This window comes from Schistocerca piceifrons, chromosome 3 (assembly GCF_021461385.2).
Source record: "Schistocerca piceifrons isolate TAMUIC-IGC-003096 chromosome 3, iqSchPice1.1, whole genome shotgun sequence".
Taxonomy (NCBI): domain Eukaryota; kingdom Metazoa; phylum Arthropoda; class Insecta; order Orthoptera; family Acrididae; genus Schistocerca; species Schistocerca piceifrons.
The window spans coordinates 850,852,071-850,868,524 of record NC_060140.1 but is presented as its reverse complement, the minus strand read 5'-3'; the positions used below and the strand labels follow the sequence as shown (position 1 = coordinate 850,868,524).

Here is a 16,454-nt window from a genome sequence, read left to right as displayed (position 1 = left end):
GATGCCGGGTGTTGGCCCGGTGTGCCTCGGTCGTATGCAGTCCTGATTGTGGCGCTCACCTGCACGGTGCCAAACACGCATACGACCATCATTGGCACCAAGGCAGAAGCGACTCTCATCGCTGAAGACGACACGTCTCCATTCGTCCCTCCATTCACGCCTGTCGCGACACCACTGGAGGCGGGCTGCACGATGTTGGGGCGTGAGCGGAAGACGGCCTAACGGTGTGCGGGACCGTAGCCCAGCTTCATGGAGACGGTTGCGAATGGTCCTCGCCGATACCCCAGGAGCAACAGTGTCCCTAATTTGCTGGGAAGTGGCGGTGCGGTCCCCTACGGCACTGCGTAGGATCCTACGGTCTTGGCGTGCACCCGTGCGTCGCTGCGGTCCGGTCCCAGGTCGACGGGCACGTGCACCTTCCGCCGACCACTGGCGACAACATCGATGTACTGTGGAGACCTCACGCCCCACGTGTTGAGCAATTCGGCGGTACGTCCACCCGGCCTCCCGCATGCCCACTACACGCCCTCGCTCAAAGTCCGTCAACTGCACATACGGTTCACGTCCACGCTGTCGCGGCATGCTACCAGTGTTAAAGACTGCGATGAGGCTCCGTATGCCACGGCAAACTGGCTGACACTGACGGCGGCGGTGCACAAATGCTGCGCAGCTAGCGCCATTCGACGGCCAACACCGCGGTTCCTGGTGTGTCCGCTGTGCCGTGCGTGTGATCATTGCTTGTACAGCCCTCTCGCAGTGTCCGGAGCAAGTATGGTGGGTCTGACACACCGGTGTCAATGTGTTCTTTTTTCCATTTCCAGGAGTGTATGAATGTAGATCAAGCTCCTATCGCCGAGTAGCAGCAGTCTGGACGTGTTTGCTGCTCTCGCCAGTTCGCAGCGGCGGTGCGCTGTCGTCTGAGCAGTGGGTGCTGACTCGCTGACTTGTTGCAGGCTGCTGACAGTTCGCGATGGCACCGGCCCCGCCAGCGCCGCAGATACTGATGCTGACTCTGGTGCTGATCTTGCTGCCGTCGCCGCCGGTCGTGTGGGCCAATTCACCGCGGTGAGTACAAGCAAGAGCGAACTCTGCAGGCGCATGGCATTCCGAGACGTGTAGCGTAACCAGCAGGTTGTGAAAGTGAAGTACACTCATCATCACGTAAATGCTGTCATGTCAACTCACTAACTGCGATAAAAGCACAAAGTCTTCCACGACCGATTTGTCCCATTAAACGTTGTCGGTGCAGTTGTCGCGCAAACTCTCAATAAAAAGCTGAGCTTTCGGCAATGTCCCTCACTTGTCTTCTTTGGAAAAGCAACTGACCGTAACGGAGTCAGAGTCCCTTAATTCTTCGACAGTGTCTTGCTTGCCTCATGGAGGTTGTTGTTGTTGTTGTGGTCTTCAGTCCAGAGACTGGTTTGATGCAGCTCTCCATGCTACTCTATCCTGTGCAAGGTTCTTCATCTCCCAGTACCTACTGCAACCTACATCCTTCAAAATCTGTTTAGTGTATTCATCTCTTGGTCTCCCTCTACGGTTTTTACCCTCCACGCTGCCCTCCAGTACTAAACTGGTGATCCCTTGATGCCTCAGAATAGGTCCTACCAACCGATCCCTTCTTCTAGTCAACTTGTGCCACAAATTTCTCTTCTCTCGAATGCTATTCAATACCTCATCATTAGTTATGTGATCTACCCATCTAATCTTCAGCATTCTTCTGTAGCACCACATTTCAAAACCTTCTATTCTCTTCTTTTCCAAATTATTTATCGTCCATGTTTCACTTCCATACGTGGCTAAACTCCATACAAATACTTTCAGAAACGACTTCCTGACACTTAAATCTATACTCGATGTTAACAAATTTCTCTTCTTCAGAAACGCTTTGCTTGCCATTGTCAGTCTACATTTTATATCATCTCTACTTCGACCATCATCAGTTATTTTGCTCCCCAAATAGCAAAACTCATTTACTACTTTAAGCGTCTCATTTCGTAATCTAATTCCCGCAGCATCACCCGATTTAATTCGACTACATTCCCTTATTCTCGTTTTGCGTTTGTTGATGTTCATCTTATACTCTCCTTTCAAGGCACTGTCCATTTAGTTCAACAGCTCTTTCAGGTCTTTTGCTGTCTCTGACAGAATTACAATGTCATTGGCGAACCTCAAAATTTTTATTTCTTCTCCATGGATTTGAATTTCTACTCCAAATTTTTCTTTTGTTTCCTTTACTGCTTGCTCAATATACAGATTGAATAAAAGCGGAGATAGGCTACAGCCTTGTCTCACTCAATTCCCAACCGCTGCTTCCCTTGCAAGTCCCTCGACTCTTATAACTGCTATCTGGTTTCTGTACAAATTTTAAATAGCCTTTCGCTCCCTGTGTTTTACCCTTGCCACCTTCAGAATTTGAAAGAGAGTATTCCAGTCAACATTGTCAAAAGCTTTGTCTAAGTCAACAAATGCTAGAAACGTAGGTTTGCCTTTCCTTAATCTGTTTTCTAACATATTCGTAGGGTCAGTAACTAGGTAAGTGGTGGATATTGCCGAAATCTCAGGCTTTTATATTGAGTTAAACAGATAGTACATCAAGAGAATTTAGTACAAACAAGATTACGTAGAAACTAAATGGAAATTTCAACCTTCTGCTTATACACCCGTAAGGACATACGGTGACAGGAACCGCCGCGACTCTGTTGAAGTGTGATGCTATTTATAGCCGAAATCTAGATTTGCAAGAGTAATAAAAACTAATGGAACTGCGACTGACTGCTGTGTGCCTGTCCTTCCTTACGGTCCACAGTCGCTGTACACAACGGTTCCTGGTCAAATCAAAGTCGATTAAGGATATCGAAATGTTTACTCAACAACGTAACGCTTCATTACAAAACAGTTGTCATAAAACAGAGTCCAGAACGTGAAATTACGTAACTTGTGAAAGCAATAATACAAGTTTCGAGAAAAAGTAACCAAACTGGAAATTTCGTTCACCAACGAAAAAACTGATAATTTCTACATCTACATCAATACTCCACGAGCCAATTTGCGGTACATGGCTGTGCGTACATCTGACAAATTTCCTCCTATCCCTGTTCGATTCGTGAATTGGTACGCGAGAAGAACAGTAGGATATTTTCCAACGTTAAAAATATGGTTCGGACTGTTGTTATTCTGATTATGACATTCAAATAACATTTACGGCTAATATTCTTACGAGATATATGATATTTATATAATATTAAAGCTTAAAAATCATTAAATATCACTTCCAGTAATTTTCGGGTTTGCAACCGGACCCCATCAACATCCTGCCACGATATTTCGGCCCAGAGACGTCCGGCCATCCTCAGGTGAGTAGACGAAGTACTGAAGAGAGCTGAGGCACGTCTGGTGTACGGACATCTTTGCGCTGAAATGTGGCAGAATGTTGATGGGGTCCGGCAGCAAACCCGAAAACTACTGAAGAAGAAATACGCCGGCAAAATTTCAGAAATCACATTAAATATCACGATGTGATCACGTGGTCGAAAACGCTCTCTTATTGGCTGAAGCTCTCGTGACGTCACAGACTAGGAGTAGGACGACGTTGTGGCCGTGCGGTTAAAGGCGCTGCACTCTGGAACCGCAAGACCGCTACGGTCGCAGGTTCGAATCCTGCCTCGGGCATAGATGTTTGTGATGTCCTTAGGTTAGTTAGGTTTAGCTAGTTCTAAGTTCAACCTCAGCAGTTGAGTCCCATAGTGCTCAGAGCCATTTGAAACATAGGACGAAGTTGATGTGTGTTATATGAATGTTAGTCGAAGTTACCAGATTTTTACGTAAAAAAAACTTAGCTATTTAATGACGGAAAACATAATTACAAGTTTTAAGTGACAATAGTAAGAAATTTTCTAAACGCTGATAGTGCAAACCTTCCGAAAGCTAATGCGTTTATGCTCCACCCATTTACAGCGGCGATATGTGCATTATTAAAAAACTAAGGAATTGTACTACTTTCGCAAATGGATCTGTATACTACAACTAGACTGTCGACTATTAGTCATGAATTATGACTCAAACCAATTTCTTTTCTCTCTCTCTCTCTCTCTCTCTCTCTCTCTCTCTCTCTCTCTCTCTCTCTCTCTTTTGGTAGATCTTAGTGCTGATTTGCTCTATAGAAGACAGCAGAGGCAAAGCTCGGAGCAGAAGTTCATAGAGCAACGGGTAGCGCAACTTACTGCTGGTATAGAGATCACAGGTTCGAACCAGGAAAGGTCACATATATTTCAATGTTTTACACCAATTTGTTTAAATGGTGGGATGTTTTATGTATAGATTCACGCTAATCTTAGTTCTGAGCAATGGACAACTGAGGATAAATTCATTTACTTTTCGTAGAAACAATTCACTTTCTCTTTTCTTTTTTAAAGCTTTGCTACTAGTCAAGACATCACCATACGCCCACGGTACAACGACACCTAGGACGATGAAGTTTTGTGTACGGAGAGATACACTGAAGAGCCAAAGAAGCTGGTACACTTGCCTAATATCGTGTAGGACCCCCGCGAGCACGCAGAAGTGCCGCAACACGACGTGAAAAGGTCTTGACCACTGTCTGAAGTAGTGCTGGAGGGAACTGACACCATGAATCCTGCAGGGCTGTCCATAAATCCGTAAGAGTACGAGGGGTTGGAGATCTCTTTTCTGAACAGCACACTACAAGGCATCCCAGATATTCTCAGTAATGTTCATGTCTGGGCACTTTGGTGGGCGGCGGAAGTGTTTAAACTCAGAGGAGTGTTCCTGGAGCCACTCTGTAGCAATTCTGGACTTTTAGGGTGTCGGATTGTCCTGCTGGAACTGCCCAAGTTCGTCGGAATGCACAATGGACATGAATGGATGCATGTGATCCCACAGGACGCTTACGCACGTGTCACTTGTCGGAGTCGTATCTATACCTATTAGAGGTCCCATATCACTCTAACTGCAAACGCCCCACACCATTACAGAGCCTCCAGCAGCTTGAACAGTCCCCTGCTGACATGCAGGGGCCATGGATTCATGATGTTGTCTCCATACCGGTACACGTCCATCCTCTCGATACAATCTGAAACGAGACTCCTCCGATCAATCAGCATGTTTCCAGTCATCAACAGTCCAATGACGATGTTGACGGGCCCAAGCGAAGCGTAAAGCTTTGTGTCGTGCTGTTATCAAGGGTACACGAATGGACCTTCGACTACAAAAGCCCATACCGATGATGTTTCGATTAATGGTTCGCACGCTGACACTTGCTGATGGCCCAGCACTGAAATCTGCAGCATTTTTCGGAAGGGTTGCACTTCTGTCACGTTGAACGATTCTCTTCAGTTGTCGTTGGTGCCGTTCTTGAAGGACCTTTTCCGGCTGCAGCGATGTCGGAGATTTGATGTTTTACCGGATTCCTGATACGGTACACTCGTGAAATGGTTGTCTGTGAAAATCCCCACTTCATCGCTACCTCGGAGATGCTGTGTCCCATCGCTCGTGCGCCGATTATAACACCACGTTCAAACTCACTCAGATCTTGATAACCTGCAATTATAGCGGCAGAAACCGATCTAAGAAATGCGCCAGACACTTGTTTTATATAGGAGTTGCCGACCGCAGTGCCGTATTCTGCCTGTTTACTTATTTCTGTATTCGAATATACATGCTTATACCAGTTTCTTTGGCACTTTAGTGTATCTTAGGTCCACCATGAGTGAACCACGACGTTATAGTTTGGCAATTTTTTCAGTTCATAATAGTGTAGCTAATGGTATCGATTGTGATGACGTAATTTCAAAATTTCCGTCAGAAAATGTTAGAAGGACGAGATTCCAAGCTTCATGTTCAAGTCACCTATCAGTGAGAAGATCGCTTGCTGTTAGTGCTGCTTCATTCCCAATAACTTAAACTGTGTTATTAATTAAAACACGGTTTGCTAATTTGTTTCCATTTGTGAAAACTGGTTACAAAACTGTTAACGTTGTAATGTGCTTGCTTGTATTAAGGGGGGGACGTACGTGAAAGCGACCGAAATTTTGAAAAGCTTTTATTGGCTCTTTATTTACTGTGCGGTATTGAAATTACAATTCCTCAATTTACGTCCCAGTTCCACTCCTAAGTGTAATAAAAATGATAACTGACAAAAACTTTCACGGGGCACATCCCTTCTTGTTCCGTATCTTCTCGTAATATTTATTCCTGGGGCGGTTTTTTATAGTTTTGCGCAGTCGCAATGCGGGGGATGTTTACACGGTACATGTAAAGGACTTTGCCACTGATATCGTATTTTTTGGTTTACGGTGTTCGTTTGCAAGTGGTTTCAAAGGAGTAACTTTTACGAAAGTTTTGTGTAGATCTATGATTACAATCTGCAGCATGCCTCGTTTCAGTAACGTGTGTAAAATGTTTAGGAAGTGCCGTTCTTCTCAATGCCATAAACCCAGCTTCAAAACTAGCTCAGTAATAATGAAGAAGACGTCTCCGCGATCAAGAAAACAATTGCTTAACAGAAGAGAATTGATGGACCTGACATTATTGCTACTCCACTTAAAAAATCAGGTTAACGCAAGAAGACAAACACATAAAAGTCTCCCTGAGTATGTAGAGGAGTATGCGTATGTTTTACACCAATTGACCCAGATAAGGTAAGGTCTAATACAAACAGTGACAAATCTTTGGTTCAGATCTTCCGCAACTTACGTTTTTCGAGACTTCATGTACCTTTTCCTCACAAACCACAGACGTAACATTATTTGAATTTGACATGCAATTAGTCAATACTGTAGTGAAACATTCTGTGGAAGGAATTTTCATTTACTGCAATATTATGGCATTTATGTCAGAGAAAAACCATAAAATTTGTTGCAATTTTTTCAGAGATATTCGGAGAGCCGTAAAACTCCAGCAAAAGGAGATATCAAAAGTCTGTTGCACACCTATTTGTAATAATGTTACATTAAACCTTGTACAAAAAGGCACTGATTTCGTTCTGATAGATCTTTCGAAAAAAGGAACGTTTGTATTCGTCTTGATGGAAAATTTCATTTGTTTATAATTAAAACGGTATCACGTCAATAAGCATGAAACTTTTGTGTGTACGCACATAATATTTCTTAACAACTATCTCCAGTTTAGTTATATTGTCTTGAAAAGCTTGGATTCTACAATGTTTTCTTCAGAGTATTGCAGTTTCGCATACATCCCCCTAAAAAACGGTATTTGATATTTTTCTGGAGTTGGTGTGGATGGGGGGGGGGGGGGACAAGTTAAAACTCCACACCGGGTGCCAGACTTCACTGTCGGGTTCTTACCTTTGCTGTTAGCGTTACACTGTTTTTATCTACATCTAATGTGGGCTGCTATTTTCACATCAATTAGGCATTTTGTTCAAGTCTGTCCGCATCTCCTTACGATCGTCCAACGAAGACATTCTCCTGCAGGCAGCAGTATCGCTAGCGAACTGTCTGCTAGTCCGGCTGACTCTGCCCCGCCCAATCGTTTGTGTATGAACAGTCCCTCTCTCTCTCTCTCTCTCTCTCTCTCTCTCTCTCTTTCTCTTTCCCCGTGTCTGTGCCTCTCTCTCTCTGTCTCTTCTCTTCTCCCTCCGCCCTCTCTCTCTCTCTCTCTCTCTCTCTCTCTCTGCCATCCATAATTCAGCACATTTGGATCGGTAGTTGGTACAACAACTTTCTTAGAATTCACTCGCTCTGGAATGTTAAAGTGCTGGCAAGGACCGTGTATCTTCGAGATCTCCTTCCCGGTTGTTTCCGTATTCCGAGTACAGAGAATGAAGCGTCACTTTCGAACTGAGGCCCCCTCCAGCTGTCTGAATGTGCGGCACGTATTCCGATACACTATCTCGCCAGAAACGTGTCTGTAACATAACTTATCGTCACTCCACTGCACAACACAACACAGCGTTATCAGGTGTCCCGTGTACTGCAACACTGAGCTCTACGCAACGTCTATGTGGCATATATAACATCAGCCACGGAAAAAAAACACGTGGAGCCGCAAAACTACAACTTTCCAAAGGTATACTTCCCCTTTTTATCTATGATATCGTTGGTTTGTCTATAAGTGCCGGTTCACAACTTCCCTTCACGCGTTAAGCATTTTCGGCGATATGTTACCAATTAACAACGCAAAAGAAACGTTGTGTGTACTTTTAAATGCGAAAATTTGAAGTTAGGCTTTGCCGATACCGTTATGGATATCAATTGAAACTAAATTAACAGTAACTATTCACGACGCCCTCTGCAGAATTATACACCCATCATTTGGTGGATCTATGTGAATCAACCAGGTACAGACTTATTTCAAGTACGACTTTTGCGTAAGGCTGGCTCTGAGCACTATGGGACTCAACTGCTGTGGTCATCAGTCCCCTAGAACTTAGAACTACTTAAACCTAACTAACCTAAGGACATCACACACATCCATGCCCGGGGCAGGATTCGAACCTGCGACCGTAGCGGTCACGCGGTTCCAGACTGTAGCGCCTAGAACCGCACGGCCACTCCGGCCGGCCTTTGCGTAAGGTGTAGCACAGCCTGGCAGCAGAGGACAAGAATTATTCTTGCACATAGCTCGATGTTATGTGGATGCTTTGATTACACAGATGAATAGTAACACAAATGTTAGCGCCACAACACGTCCGGTACGTGTTTTCCTTTGCTGGGAGCTGGCTGTTACACATCCAACGCAGGCTGCTTCGTGACGTCATACGCCAAGCAAGCCATGCATCATAATAATGAAATGTTTCTCAATTCAGCTTACGTGTTATACACTCTTAAATTAAGCTGAACGCCAATTTCCTGAATTGTTCAGCGCCTCATAACAGAAACCAGAATCCCTCATAGAGGGTCAGGTGCTCTACCCACGGACGTCACTTTTATAAGTTGTTCGCTGAACGAAGTTAACAGAACAGTAGAGGGACTAAAACTAAAAAAATGCTGTTAGCTTACCAAAATAAAAACCGAATGAAAAAATAGTATGTACATCAAACAATACCATTCGATTTCGGATTAGAAATCTGGACCCAGCTTTTGTCAAGACAACGCATTTGCAAAGTAATCGATGTATTCTTACTTTTGTTTTAATTTAATGGTATTGATATAAATATCACTCTTGGTGCTATTAGTTCGTGGAAGCTATACAACGAATGTCATGTCTACCTTTTAGTGCAAGTAAAAGGTGGATTGGAATTTCAATAACTGTCAGCAACATTAGGCATCATATCTACACTTTTGGATCAAATAAATGTGGCCCCGACAACATGGTTTCAGAGTACAAAGAAACACAACAGAGCAAATGAAATACAGTACTACTCTGACTATAGCAGATGTTGAAAGTGATCACAATTCATCTCTTGGCACTTTTGTAACCTGATCAGCAAGCTGCTGTAGGCGGATCGAAGCTGGACTGATGGAATTGCTGCAGTCCCGTCCGAAATGTTCTTGAAGACCATGAGTATTGTTGTAATACACCTTAGATTTGAGGGCTCCCCACACGAAGAAACCGCACACTGACAGATCAGGTGACCTGGGTGACCAGCTAGGGCCGCGACCTCTGCTAACAATTCTGTCAGGCGTGAAGATTGTATAATGCGCTCCACGGTTCGGTCGGCTGTGTGCACAGCTGCTCCACACTACTGAAAGTTTAAGTAATTGCAGGTCTTTTCCTACTCCGTTAATGCTGGCACAAATTCACTTCCAACCGTACCTTCTCGTCCGGGCCACTTTTAATTCCCCCACCATGTAGAAACGAAGCGAACAGCGAAAACTTCACTTACTTTATCTACATCTACATCTACATTGATACTCCGCAAGCCACCCAACGGTGTGTGGCGGAGGGCACTTTACGTGCCACTGTCATTACCTCCCTTTCCTGTTCCAGTCGCGTATGGTTCGCGGGAAGAACGACTGTCTGAAAGCCTCCGTGCGCGCTCTAATCTCTCTAATTTTACATTCGTGATCTCCTCGGGAGGTATAAGTAGGGGGAAGCAATATATTCGATACCTCATCCAGAAACGCACCCTCTCGAAACCTGGCGAGCAAGCTACACCGCGATGCAGAGCGCCTCTCTTGCAGAGTCTGCCACTTGAGTTTATTAAACATCTCCGTAACGCTATCACGGTTACCAAATAACCCTGTGACGAAACGCGCCGCTCTTCTTTGGATCTTCTCTATCTCCTCCGTCAGACCGATCTGGTACGGATCCCACACTGATGAGCAATACTCAAGTATAGGTCGAACGAGTGTTTTGTAAGCCACCTCCTTTGTTGATGGACTACATTTTCTAAGCACTCTCCCAATGAATCTCAACCTGGTACCCGCCTTACCAGCAATTAATTTTATATGATCATTCCACTTCAAATCGTTCCGCACGCATACTCCCAGATATTTTACAGAAGTAACTGCTACCAGTGTTTGTTCCGCTATCATATAATCATACAATAAAGGATCCTTCTTTCTATGTATTCGCAATACATTACATTTGTCTATGTTAAGGGTCAGTTGCCACTCCCTGCACCAAGTGCCTATCCGCTGCAGATCTTCCTGCATTTCGCTACAATTTTCTAATGCTGCAACTTCTCTGTATACTACAGCATCATCCGCGAAAAGCCGCATGGAACTTCCGACACTATCTACTAAGTCATTTATATATATTGTGAAAAGCAATGGTCCCATAACACTCCCCTGTGGCACGCCAGAGGTTACTTTAACGTCTGTAGACGTCTCTCCATTGATAACAACATGCTGTGTTCTGTTTGCTAAAAACTCTTCAATCCAGCCACACAGCTGGTCTGATATTCCGTAGGCTCTTACTTTGTTTAGCAGGCGACAGTGCGGAACTGTATCGAACGCCTTCCGGAAGTCAAGAAAAATAGCATCTACCTGGGAGCCTGTATCTAATATTTTCTGGGTCTCATGAACAAATAAGGCGAGTTGGGTCTCACACGATCGCTGTTTCCGGAATCCATGTTGATTCCTACATAGTAGATTCTGGGTTTCCAGAAATGACATGATACGCGAGCAAAAAACATGTTCTAAAATTCTACAAGAGATCGACGTAAGAGATATAGGTCTATAGTTTTGCGCATCTGCTCGACGACCCTTCTTGAAGACTGGGACTATCTGTGCTCTTTTCCAATCATTTGGAACCCTCCGTTCCTCTAGAGACTTGCGGTACACGGCTGTTAGAAGGGGGGCAAGTTCTTTCGCGTACTCTGTGTAGAATCGAATTGGTATCCCGTCAGGTCCAGTGGACTTTCCTCTATTGAGTGATTCCAGTTGCTTTTCTATTCCTTGGACACTTATTTCGATGTCAGCCATTTTTTCGTTTGTGCGAGGATTTAGAGAAGGAACTGCAGTGCGGTCTTCGAAATTATCTATTCAGTAGCTCAGTGACCATACTGATACCGAAACGGAAAATGACAGAGAGAAGGTTGAAATACTGAATTCGGTCTTCCGAAACCGTCTCACCGTGGAATATTGTAGTACGGTCCCTCCTTTATGTCAACGTACAAATGTCGAATTGGCAGATACTGAGATAACCGATCGCGGAATATAAAAGCAACAGTAATAGCTTAGTAATTGAAAGCCATCGGGGCCAAATGAGCTACCTGTAAAATTCTGTAAATATATTGGAGTAATGAAGGGTACTTAGCTACTGAAAACAAGCGCACGTCATTCCCGTTTTCAAGAAGTGTCGAAAGACAGACGCACATAATTATAGATCTATAATGTTGACGTCGCATTTTTGTATAATTATTGAACATGTTTTAGGGTAAAGAATTGTTTTTAGAAAAGAAATCTCATCTACAAAAAACATCACGGATTCTACAAAGAGAGATCCTGAGAAACTCAGCTCGGTCTATTCCTCCATGAGATCCACAGTACCGCAGACAACGGCGCTCAGGTAGATGCCGTGTTCCTCGGCTTCATGAAGACTCTTGACACTACCGTCCCACACTACCGTTTAGTGAGAAAACAGAAGAGCTTACCTAGTATAGGACCCAATACAACACCTGCGTAATATCGTGTACGGTACCCGCGATCACGCGGAAGTACCGCCAACACGACGTGGCATGGACTCGACTAATGTCTGAAATAGTGCTGGAGAGAATTGACACCAGAGCTGTCCATAAGTCCGTAAGTGTGCCATGGGGCACGTTGCAAGGCATCCCAGATATGCTTAATAATATTCATGTCTGGGGAGTTTGGTGACCAGCGGAAGTGTTTAAACTCAGAAGAGTGTTCCTGGAGCCACTCTGTAGCATTAATCGACGTGTGGGGTGTTGCATTGTCCTGCTGGAACTTCCCAAGTTCGTCGGAATGCACAATGGACACGAATGGATGCAGGTGATCAGGCAGGATGGTTACGTACGTGTCACCTGTCAGAGACGTATCTAGACGTATCAGGGGTTCCATATCACTCCAACTGCACACGCCCCACACCATTACGGAGCCTCCACTAGCTTTAACAGTTCCTTGCTGACATGCTGGATCCATGGATTCATGAGGTTGCCTCAAAACCTGTACACGTCCATCGGCTCGATACAATTTGAAACGAGACTCGTCCGACCAGTCAACATATTTCCGGTCAATGTCGGTGTTCACGGGTCCAGGTGAGGTGTAAAGATCTGGGATGTGCAGTCATCGAGGGTACACGAATGGGCCTTCGGCTCCGAAAGCCCATATCGATGATGTTTCGTTGAATGGTTAGCACGATGACACTTGTTGATGGTCCAGCACTAAAATCTGCAGCAATTTGCGGAAGGGTTGCACTTACGTCACATCGCACGATTCTCTTCAGCCGTCGTTGGTCCTGTTCTTGCAGGATCTATTTCCGGCTGGAGCGATTTCGAAGTTTTGATGTTTTACCGGATTCCTGGTATTCGCGGTACACTCGTAAAATGGTCGTACGGGAAAATCTGCACTTCATCGCTACCTCGGAGATGCTGTGGCCCATGTCTCGTGCGCCAACTACACCACCACGTTCAAACTCACTTAAATCTTGACAACCTGCCATTGTAGCAGCAGTAACCGATCTAGCAACTGTACCTGACACTTGTTGTCTTATATAGGCGTTGCCTACCGCAGTGCCGTATTCTGCCTGTTTACATTTCTCTGTATTTGAATACGCATGCCTATACCAGTTTCTTTGGCGCTTCAGTTTAGATTAGATTAGTACTTGTACCATAGATCATGAATACGACACTTCGTAATGATGTGGAACGTGTCAGATTAATAAAAGGTGTCTATACAAGATATTACACTACACAAAATATTACGTGACACTTAATATTTTTTTTTATTTTTTTTAGTGGGCGTTGGGGAAATTACCCACTTACTATATCCAAAAATTCATCTAATGAGTAAAAGGAGTCGCCATTAAGAAATTCTTTTAATTTCCTTTTAAATGCTATATGGCTATCTGACTTTTCATGCTATTAGCCGGCCGGAGTGGCCGAGCGGTTCTAGGCGCTTCAGGCTGGAACTGCGCGACCGCTACGGTCGCAGGTTGAATCCTGCCTCGGGCGTGGATGTGTGTGGTGTCCTTAGGTTAGTTAGGTTTAAGTAGTTCTAAGTTCTAGGGGACTGATGACCTTAAGTCCCATAATGCTCAGAGCCATTTGAACCTTTTTTTATGCTATTAGGTAAGTGACCAAAGACCTTTGTGGCAGCATAATTTACCCTCTTCTGAGCCAAAGTTAGATTTAACCTTGAGTAGTGAAGATCATCCTTTCTCCTACTGTTGTAGCCATGTACACTGGTATTACTTTTGAATTCGTTCTGATTGTTAATAACAAATGTCATAAGTGAAAAAATATATATATATATATATATATATATATATATATATATATATATATATATACACTATTGGCCATTAAAATTGCTACACTACGAATATGACCCGAAATTTAACCGATAGGAAGAGGATGCTGTGATATGCAAATGATTAGCTTTCAGAGCATTCACACAAGGTTGGCGCCGGTGGCGACACCTACAATGTGCTGACATGAGGAAAGTTTCCAACCGATTTCTCATACACAAACAGCAGTTGACCGGCGTTGCCTGGTGAAACGTTGTTGTGATGCCTCGTGTAAGGAGGAGAAATGCGTACCATCACGTTTTCGACTTTGATAAAGGTCGGATTGTAGCCTATCGCTAATGCGGTTTATCGTATCGCGACATTGCTGCTCGCGTTGGTCGAGATCCAATGACTGTTAGCAGAATATGGAATCGGTGGCTTCAGGAGGGTAATACGGAACGCCGTGCTGGACCCCAACGGCCTCGTATCACTAGCAATCGAGATGACAGGCATCTTATCCGCATTGCTGTAACGGATCGTGCAGCCACGTCTCGATCCCTGAGTCAACAAATGGAGACGTTTGCAAGACAACACTCATCTGCACGAACAGTTCGACGACGTTTGCAGCAGTATGGACTAACAGGTCGGAGACCGTGGCTGCGGTTACTCTTGACGCTGCATCAGAGACAGGAGCGCCTGCGATGGTGTACTCAACGACGAACTTGGTTGCACGAATGGCAAAACGTCATTTTTTCGGATGAATCCAGGTTCTTTTTACAGCATCATGATGGTCACATCCGTGTTTGGCGACATGGCGGTGAACGCACATTGGAAGTGTCTATTCGTGACCGTCATGTTGGCGTATCACTCGGAGTGATGGTATGGGGTGCCATTGGTTACACGTCTCGGTCACCTCTTGTTCGCATTGACGGCACTTTGAACAGTGGAAATTACATTTCAGATGTGTTACGACCCGTGGCTCTACCCTTCATTCGATCCCTGCGAAACCCTACATTTCAGCAGGATAATGCACGACCGTATGTTGCAGGTCCTGTACGGGCCTTTCTGGATACAGAAAATGTTCGACTGCTGCCCTGGCCAGCACATTCTCCAGATCTCTCACCAATTGAAAACGTCTGGTCAATGGTGGCCGAGCAACTGGCTCGTCACAATACCCCAGTCACTACTCTTGATGAACTGTGGTATCGTGTTGAAGCTTCATGGGCCGCTGTACCTGTACACGCCATCCAAGCTCTGTTTGACTCGATGCCCAGGCGTATGAAGGCCGTTAATACGGCCAGAGGTGGTTGTTCTGGGTACTGATTTCTCAGGATCTATGCACCCAAATTGCGTGAAAATGTAGTATGTCAGTTCTAGTGTAATATATTTGTCCAATGAATACCCATTTATCATCTGCATTTCTTCTTGGTGTAGCAATGTCTCGAAATGACCACGACGAAAACTTCGAGAAATTAGAGCTAATACTGGGACTTACCAACAACCATTTTTCATGAGTCGAACAGGGAAGGAGTGATCAGTTTGTGGTATCAGAAGTACCCTTCGCCGCACACCGTAAGGTGGCTTGATGAGTGTGGGTGTAGATGTAGGTGTCGTGGACGACGAGTGTCCCAGATACTAAGATAACGTCCGGAGTGACCCAAGGAAGGGCGACAGGCCAGCTCCTGTTCTCTATGTACATAAACGATGAGGCTCGTAGTACGAACTGAGGTCGCTCGCTGACGGCGTTGAGTGAGCGTAGGGGGATTCAGGATGACTTGGACGGAATCTCTGTTTGGTGGAGTGACTAGTAGCTTGTTTCAAAGGTGCATCAATTTAAGTTATGCGGATGGGTAGGAGGAACAGTCCTCTAATGTTGGAAAACTTTATTAACTGTTAGGTCTACAACTTTGCTTCCGCCGTTTTGCAATAGACAGCAGTAGCGGCAAGTGGGGTTCGGGTGGTTGATGATAGGTGTAACATAATAAGCTTAGGCGTCTTTAAACATAATGCCATAAAAATATTAGTCGATTTGTGATTGCATCATAAGGTTATTCTCGATTAAGTACGTCAACTTATGTATCCATTTCTCGCCATTTGCGGGAAGTTTTAATTTTCTGCCTTACCATGAAGAAATCTGCGGCTGTGGCTCTTAAAATGCTGGGTAAGACCAATGGTGGGGGAACTGTTAGTGGAAGAACGTGCAGAGAATGTTTTCAACGCCTTAAGAACGGTGATTTTGATGTCGAAAACGGGCATGGCGGTGGAGGACAGAACGTTTTCGTGGCTACTGAAACAGACGAAGACAGTCACAGGACATCATTATCGAAAGCAGCTGACGCGTTCGAGACCAGTACTGAAACACAAACGGGTACAATACAGCGATAGACAAGTGAAGGTAATTTTGCAGCATATCGCAAAACCCGTCAAAATATACATGGAAACATTGAAGTGATAAGTCCTATCCCTCCCGCCGTACTCTTCATACGTTGCTTTTTCGATCAGAGGCATACAGTCTGGCTGACCGGCACTTCTGTTCATACGAACAAGTGCAAAATTGAATCGATACATGGATCTCCACAAAAGACACCCAGTTCTTCAGCCACGGCATTCGAATTCTG

General features: G+C 44.7%; 1 protein-coding gene across 1 annotated transcript in view; it reads left to right on the top strand.

Annotated features, from left to right (window-relative positions):
• LOC124789313 (chitooligosaccharidolytic beta-N-acetylglucosaminidase-like) overlaps positions 1-16,454 on the top strand; it is a 325,333-nt gene that overhangs the window by 164,853 nt on the left and 144,026 nt on the right. The window contains exon 2 of the mRNA XM_047256627.1: positions 954-1,065. Coding sequence (XP_047112583.1) covers positions 971-1,065 — 95 coding nt within the window. The 5' untranslated portion in view covers positions 954-970. The remainder of the gene's footprint in view (positions 1-953; positions 1,066-16,454) is intronic.